Below are 8,416 nucleotides of genomic sequence, written 5' to 3'. Positions count from 1 at the left end.
CTCGGCCTCCCAAGGTGCTGGGATTACAGGCGTGAGCCACTGTCTGGCCTTGCTCAGTAAACTTTTAGTAGTGAAGTAGATAAAACAAAAAGATCTGGTATGATGAACTTAATTGTGAAGTCCTAGAAGACTGTTGTGTTGGCTACTTGGCTTGGCTGTATTTGGCAGAGCCTCCAAATAAGTGATTTAAGCAAGGTAGACATTTTTTTTCACATAAAAGTGAACCAATATGGCAGTTCTGCTACATGAAATCTGACCTCTCTTGTTTCTCCAGCATTCCTGGGGTGTTGCCCTCGTATGCCTGGCGCAAGGTGATTCACTCCTACTTTTACATCCAGCCAGCAAGCAGGGGGAAAACACCTGATCTGGAAGTTGCGTCTGTCATTTCCAGTCACTTCCCATTGGTCATAATTTAGTCACCTGGTCATATCCTAGCTATAAATTTGGGTTGGAAATGTGTTTCTTCTGGGCAGTTGTATGCCCAGCTAAAAATCTATTATATAGCAGGAGGGAGAAATTAATATTGGGGGAACAACCAGACATCTCTGTCACAATCGAGACTTTGTTTTGTATTTCTTTGAGTGCTACACGGTACTTAACACTGTGGCTTTATCCCTGAAGTCTGAATAAATTCTTCTCATTAGTTCTTTTGTATGAAAGACTGAAGGTCTTTGGATCTTGGATTTACCTGCTGCTGTGGCAGTAAGAACCCCAAGAGATTATTCCCAGAAATGTTTCCTTTTTAATCCAGGCAATAACAGGATAGAAAAGTGTTAGTATACATTGATTACAGTGATAGCATGACATTTAACCTATATTTATAACGTTTCCTAATAGTCTGCAAAAACTTAAAAAGTAGGAAGAAGCCAGGCACAGTGGCTATCATTGACATCCACAGTGGCCTATCATACCAGCATTCTGGGAGGCTGAGGTGAGAGGATCACTAGAGCCCAGGAGTTTGAGATTAATGTGGGCCACATGAGACCCCCATCTCCACAAGAATATTAAAAAAATTAGCCAGTGATGGTGGCACACACCTGTAGTCCCAGCTACTCTGGCGGCTGAGGTGGGAGAATTGCTTGAACCCAGGAGTTTGAGGCTGCAGTAAGATACTGGGTGCTGGAGCAAGTTACTGTCTCAAAAAAAAAAAGTGCGAAGAACCCTTTTGTTGCTATCTGATACTATAAATGTAAAAAGTGAGCAGCAATTCCAGTGGCTTAAAGGGGAGAGAGTCTTGCAGTCAAACTGTTCTGTCTGCTTTGCCTGCCATGATCGTGTAGCCCTCAGTGCTGGTTAGACGAAGTCATTTTGGAACCATCTTTGTGATTTTGGCCATGTCTGCCTGTCAGAACTAAGCTTTACTTAATATGTCTCCTTAGGTCTACTTTAAATTCACTTCTTGGCCGGGTAAGGTGTCACTGTGATTTTGGCCGTGTCTGCCTGTCAGTACTAAGCTTTACTTAATATGTCTCCTCAAGTCTACTTTAGATTGACTTCTTGACTGGGTATGGTGTCGCTGTAATCCCAGCACTTTAGGAGGTTGAGACAGGTAGATCATTTGAGCTCAGGAGTTCAAGACGGTCCTGGGCAACATGGTTAAACCCCATCTCTCCAAAAATACAAAAATTAGCTGGGTATAGTGATGAATGCCTGTAGTCCCAGCTACTTGGGAGGCTGAGGTGGGAGGATGACTTGAGCCGGAGAGGCGGAGGGTGCAATAAGCCGAGATAGTGCCACTGTGCTCCATCCTGGGTGATAGAGCCAGACCTTGTCTTAAATAAATAAACAGACTTGTTAAATTTAGCATCCTTCTAAAGAATAATTTATTAAAATACAGATTTGTTGTTTTAAAGTATACATTAAAATGCATAATTATTAAAATTACTATGTCCTTTTAACTACCTAAAAACATCTTTAATACCAGTGACACATACTCACACTTAGGGAAATAGTTCTTTATTCATTCCTTAGGCCCCAATGGTAGTTTTTTGTAAACTTCCCGTAAGTCCACAGCTACTAAGTGGCTCTGAATTTCTTTCTTTCTTTTTTTTTTTTCTTGAGATGGAGTCTCGCTCTGAAATCTAGGCTGGAGTGCAGTGGCACGATCTTGGCTCACTGCAACCTCCACCATGCAGGTTCAGGCAGTTCTCCTGCTTCAGCCTCTGGAGTAGCTGGGATTACAGGTGCCAACCACCACGCCTGGCTAATTTTTAGTAGAGACAGAGTTTCACCATTGTTGGACCAGATTGGTCTTGAACTCTTGACCTCAGGTGACCTGCCCGCCTTGGCCCCCAAAGTGCTGGGATTACAGGCGTGAGCCACCACGCACGGCCTGAATGAATTTCTTTTTTGCTTTCTTTTCTTTTCTTTTTTTTTTTTTTTTGAGACGGAGTCTCACTCTTTCTCCCAGGCTGGAGTGCAGTGGCGCAATCTCGGCTCACCGCAACCTCCACCTCCTGGGTTCAAGGGATTCTTCTGCCTCAGCCTCCTAAGTAGCTGGGATTACAAGCGTGCACCACCACGCCCGGCTAATTTTGTGTTTTTAGTAGAGACAGGGTTTCTCCATGTTGGTCAGGCTGGTCTGGAACTCACGACCTCAGGTGATCTGCCCGCCTCGGCCTCCCAAAGTGCTGGGATTGCACAGGTGAGCCACCGCGCCCGGCCCCTTGCCTTCCCTCCCCTTCCCTTCCCTCCCCTCCCCTCTTCCCTTCCCTCTTCCCTTCTCAAGACAGTCTCTCCCTGTATTGGCCAAGTTGGTCTTGAACTTCTGGCCTCAAGCAATCCTCCCATCTCAGCTTCTCTAAGTGCTAGGATTACAGGCGTGGACGCTGTGGCTGACCTGAATTTCAAATTAATTATCTTTGTACTTTAGTAGGGAAACTGGTAAGGAAAGTATAATACTAGTTAGTGCTTATTTTTGAACTACAGAATTAATTGCTTCTAAAACTTTTTGAGTTATTACTAGTGATATGCAAAACACAACCACCTAAAGATCTTTTTGAGCTTATTTCTAGGAACTGTTGGGCACTATGCTGAACCTTCATAAGCCTTCATTTCCTTCTTTTTTTTTTTTTTTTTTGGAGACCTCTCTGCCACCTACGCTGGAGTGCAGTGGCGCGATCACGGCTCACTGCAGCTTCTGCCTTCTGGTTCAAGCAATTCTCCTCCCTCAGCCTCTTGAGTAGCTGGGACCACAGGCATGTGTCACCATGCCTGGCTAATTTTTTTTTTTTTGTATTTTTAGTAGAGACAGGGCTTTACGATGTTGGCCAGGCTGGTTTTGGACTCCTGACCTCAAGTGATCAGCCTGCCTTGGCCTCCCAAAGTGCTGGGATTGTAAGTGTGAGCCGCTGAGCCTGGCCATTTCCTTCTTTTTAAAATGAAGCAATATTATTTACATCAGAGTTGTTCTGAGGATTAAATATATAGAAAGCTTAGCAGTGGCAAACCCACTATTAGTGATAGACATTGTTTTATTTCCACTTTTGGACTGTTTTGAGTAAAGCTGATAGGACCTTTCTGTTTTTGAGATAGAGTCTTGCAATATTGTCCAGGTTGGTCTTGAACTCCTGGGCCCAAGTAATCCTCCTGCCTCAGCTCTCCAAGTAGCTGGGACTACATGTGCGATCCACCACGCCCAGCTCAACATTCTTGTATGTATGTTCTTTGGTGGACGTAGGCATTCATTTCTCTTAGGTGTATAACTTGGTGTATACCTTGGAGTAGAATTGCTGGATCACAGATACATTTAATTTTTGTGGATACTGCCAAACAGTTTTTTGAAATGGCTTTAGTATTTTGTGCTCCTATCAGAATGTGTGAGAATTCCAGTTGCTTCATACCCTGTCCCACAGTTGATATTGTCAGTCTTTTAAATTTTAGCCATTCTGATGGGCAGGTAGTGGTATCTTACTGTGGTTTTAATTTACATTTCCCTGTTGAGTAATGATATGGAAGTACCTTTTAATAGGATTTGTGTGTCTTTTTCTTGCAAAGTGCCTGTTATTTTTTCTTGTGGATTGCTATGTTGATGCTGGATGTGGGTCCTTTGGAAATAGATATTATGAATACTCTTCCCTAGCCTGTGACTTGCATTTTTACTTATTGAAGTCTTTAAATGAACACAATTTTTAATTTTAATGAAGTCTGTGTTGTCATTTTATTTTCTTTTATGGTTAGTACTTTTTTTCTTTGAGACAGGGTCTTATCTGTTGCCCAGGTGGGAGTGCAATGGTATGATCTCAGCTCACTGCAACCTCTGTGTCCCAGGTTCAAGTTATTCTCATGCCTCAGCCTCCCGAGTAGCTAGGACTTACAGGTGTGTGCCACCACACCTGGCTGATTTTTGTATTTGTTGGTAGAGATGGGGTTTCGTCATGTTGGCCAGGCTGGTCTTGAACTCCTGACCTCAAGTGATTCACCCACCTCGACTTCCCAAAGTGCTGAGATTACAGGGGCGAACCACCGTGCCTTGCCCTTTTATGGTTAGTACTTTTGTGTCTGTTTTTTGTTTCTTTTAGTTTTGTCACCCAGGTTGGAGTACAGTGGTGTGATCACAGCTCACTGCAACCTCAAACCCCTGGGCTCAAGCAGTCTTCCTGCCTCAGCCTCTGAATAGCTAGGACTACAGGTGTACACCACACCTGGCTAATTTTTTAAATTTCATAGCGCTGGGTTTCACTGTTTCCCAGGCTAGTCTCAAACTCCTGGCCTCAAGTAATCTTTCTGCTTTGGTTTCCCAAAGTGCTGTGATTATAGGCATGAGCCACTGAGCCTGACCCTGTCCCCTGTTTAAGAAGTTTTTGTTTTCCCCATATTCAAAAACATATTTTAAATATTTGACACTAATTTTTTTTTTTCCTCTACATGAACATAGGTGATGCCATGGAGAGCAGCAAGCCTGGTCCAGTGCAGGTTGTTTTGGTTCAGAAAGATCAACATTCCTTTGAGCTAGATGAGAAAGCCTTGGCCAGCATCCTCTTGCAGGACCACATCCGAGATCTTGATGTGGTGGTGGTTTCAGTGGCTGGTGCCTTCCGAAAGGGCAAGTCCTTCATTCTGGATTTTATGCTACGATACTTATATTCTCAGGTAAGATAGAATTATTTTATTTCAAGTAAAAAGTGAGACTTGAATGTCCAAAAAAGCAAAATAAGCTCATAGATTATCCTTGATGCATAAAATTTTTAATTTAAGGTTTAATGGAGATTTCTTACTTCTGTAGAAGGAAAGTGGCCATTCAAATTGGTTGGGTGACCCAGAAGAACCGTTAACAGGATTTTCATGGAGAGGGGGATCTGATCCGGAAACCACTGGGATTCAGATCTGGAGTGAAGTTTTCACTGTGGAGAAGCCAGGTGGGAAGAAGGTAAGGATGAAAATGACCTTACAGATTAACAACAGCAACAACAACAAAATATGAACTTCAGCATGTACTGTGTTAACCCAATTAAAAACCTTTTATCAAAAAATTTAAAATCGGTAAAGTAAGAAAATTTAAAAAGTCCCTGTTTTGTCCTGAAATTTTAGTCTATTGCGGATAAATAGGATTTTCTGACACAGATATGAGAAGTTGTAGCTTTGATATCTAGCTGTAGTCTCCTTGGTCTGCTAATTGCTTTATTTTAATTTTCTTTTCTGGAAAAACATTTTTACTAAAAGCTATACAGATTTTCTCCTTTGCACCTAGCAGTACTTTATGTAGTATTGCTTAGGGCCATGTAGCATTTTAAGACTCAATTAGAAAATATTAATCTGTTGCTGACTCTGCTAATTCCCATTTCAACATGTGCTTCCTTGAATAATTCAGGATACAACTTATTGTGTATGACAGCTTTCCTTCACACACAATTTTTGTGGGTGTGTGTATATCTGACTTGGGGAGAATTTAAAAAACACATAGCATTTTAATTTGTTTGAAACAGACCTTCTGCCTGTTATATTTTGTGCTCTTAACCAATTAAAGAAGCCAATGGCGGCCGGGTGCAGTGGCTCACACGCCTGTAATCCCAGCACTTTGGGAGGCCAAGGTGGGCAGATCACAAGGTTAGGAGTTTGAGACCAGCCTGGCCAACACAGTGAAACCCTGTCTCTACTAAAAATACAAAAAATTAGCTGGGTGGGTGGGCGCCTTTTCAATAAAAGGAAGGAAGATGTGAAAACAACTTTTTATTAAAGCGAATGATTTAAAATTAATACATATTGATTGATTTTAAGATTCTTAAATAAAATGCATGAATATAGTTTAAAAGGTCAAATACTACTGTAAGGCTTCTAACAGAAGGCAACTGTCATGTGTGTTATTCTCCTCTCTGCCCAGTTTTCACTTTTCAGAGGCTGATGCTCTTATGTGTTACCACTTCTGTTCTTTATTTCCTTACTCCTGTATGGGTGGCACAGACCTGGGCGGTGGTTGTTCTGGGAGTTGAGCAGGGAAATGGCATTGGGGATCTCACTGTTCAGAAGGTGGGCATTCACTACCCCCCAGCTGTCAGTAGGGTTTCTTACCCCCAGTCTCATCCATGCCTTCTAAGCTATGGGCATAGAGCCTCTCACAGATTTCTTTGTAAGGATCGGGAGGGGTAAGTCATGTGTTTCTTATACAGACTTTCATCCATCACTTCTGTTTTTAGCCCAGTCCTATAAGCATGCCCTCATGCCTGTTTGTGCTTTTTTTTTTTTTTTTTTTTGAGACGTAGTCCCGCTCTGTTGCTCAGGCTGGAGTGCAGTGGCACCATATTGGTCACTACAATCTCTGCCTCCCAGGTTCAAACAATTCTCCTGCCTCAGCCTCCTGAGTAGCTGGGACTACAGGTGCACAATATCATGCCTGGCTGATTTTTGTATTTTTAGTAGAGACAGGGTTTCACAATGTTGGCCAGGCTGGTCTGGAACTCCTGACCTCGTGATCTGCCTGTGGCGGCCTCCCAAAGTGCTGGGATTATAGGGGTGAGCCACCACGCCAGGCCACCTTTGATATTTTGAAGTGCTGGTCTATTGGTACTGAATTCTTTCAGCTTTCATACATCTGAAAAATCTTTATTTTGCCTTTGTTTTGGAGAACATTTACTCTTAGTATAGAGTTCTAGGCCAAAGTATTTTTCTCAGTACTTCAAAGGTGTTGCCCCTTTGCCTTTTCGCTGACATTGTTTCTTTTCTTTTTTGTGTTTTGAGAGGGAGTCTCGCTCTGTTGCCCAGGCTAGAGTGCAGTGGTGGGATCTTGGCTCACTACAACTTCTGCCTTCCGGGTTCAAGCAATTCTTCTGTCTCAGCCTTCCGAGTAGCTGGGACTACAGGCGTGCACCACCACGCCCGGCTAATTTTTGTATTTTTAGTTGAGATAGGGTTTCACCATATTAGTCAGGCTGATCTTGAACTCCTGACCCCAGGTTATTCACCTGCCTCTGCTTCCCAAAGTGCTGGGATTACAAGCAGGAGCCACTGTACCCAGCCTGCTGACATTGTTTCTGACAAGAAATACACTGTTATTCTTATTTTTGTTCTTTTGTACCTAATACGACTTTTTTGTCTGGTTTCTTTTTTCTTTAAATTAAAAAAAAATTTTTTTCTCGTGGGTACATAGGTATATGTATTTGTGGGGTATGTCTGGTTGCTTTTAAGATTTTATCACTGTTTTTGAGCATATTATGATGTGTTTTGATGTAGTTCATGTTTTTTGTATGTGGGTTTTATTGAGCTTCTTGAATCTGCAGATTTATAATTTTTATCAAATTTGAACATTTTAAGGTTATTATGTCTTCAAATTTTTTTGGTCTCTTATTCCCTTTGGAGAATGCTATTACATGTGCCTCTTGCTGCTTGAAGTTGTTCCACAGCTGACTGACGCTTTGTTCATTTAAAATTCTTTGGGCTGGGCGCGGTGGCTCACGCCTGTAATCCCAGCACTTTGGGAGGCCAAAGAGGGCAGATCACAAGGTCAGGAGATCGAGACCATCCTGGCTAACACAGTGAAACCCCGTCTCTACTAAAAGTACAAAAAATTAGCCGGGCGGGGTGGCGGGTGCCTGTAGTCCCAGCTACTCGGGAGGCTGAAGCAGGAGAATGGCATGAACCCAAGAGGCGGAGCTTGCAGTGAGCTGAGATCCGGCCACTGCACTCCAGTCTGGGCAACAGTGCAAGACTCTGTCTCAAAAAAAAAATAAATAAATAAAATAAAATTCTTTGGCCAGGTGCGGTGGCACACATCTGTAATCCCACACTTTGGGAGGCTGAGGTGGGTGGATCACCTGAGGTCAGGGGTTTGAGACCAGCCTGACCAACTGAAAACCCATCTCTACTAAATACAAAAAATTAGCTGGGTATGGTGGGTCATGCCTGTAATCCCAGCTACTTGGGAGGCTGAGGCAGGAGAATCGCTTGAACCCTGGAGGTGGAGGTTGCAGTGAGCCGAGATCAC

The 8,416-nt window shown here is 42.9% G+C and overlaps 1 protein-coding gene across 1 annotated transcript in view; it reads left to right on the top strand.

Moving 5' to 3' along the window:
* The window catches only part of ATL3 (atlastin GTPase 3), a 45,941-nt gene that overhangs the window by 6,243 nt on the left and 31,282 nt on the right, over positions 1-8,416 (top strand). Inside the window, exons 2-3 of the mRNA XM_011993442.1 lie at positions 4,877-5,091; positions 5,225-5,368. Coding sequence (XP_011848832.1) covers positions 4,885-5,091; positions 5,225-5,368 — 351 coding nt within the window. The 5' untranslated portion in view covers positions 4,877-4,884. The remainder of the gene's footprint in view (positions 1-4,876; positions 5,092-5,224; positions 5,369-8,416) is intronic.

Source organism: Mandrillus leucophaeus, unplaced genomic scaffold, assembly GCF_000951045.1.
Source record: "Mandrillus leucophaeus isolate KB7577 unplaced genomic scaffold, Mleu.le_1.0 Scaffold43, whole genome shotgun sequence".
Classification (NCBI taxonomy): Eukaryota; Metazoa; Chordata; class Mammalia; order Primates; family Cercopithecidae; genus Mandrillus; species Mandrillus leucophaeus.
This window is presented reverse-complemented; position numbering and strand designations above follow the sequence as displayed.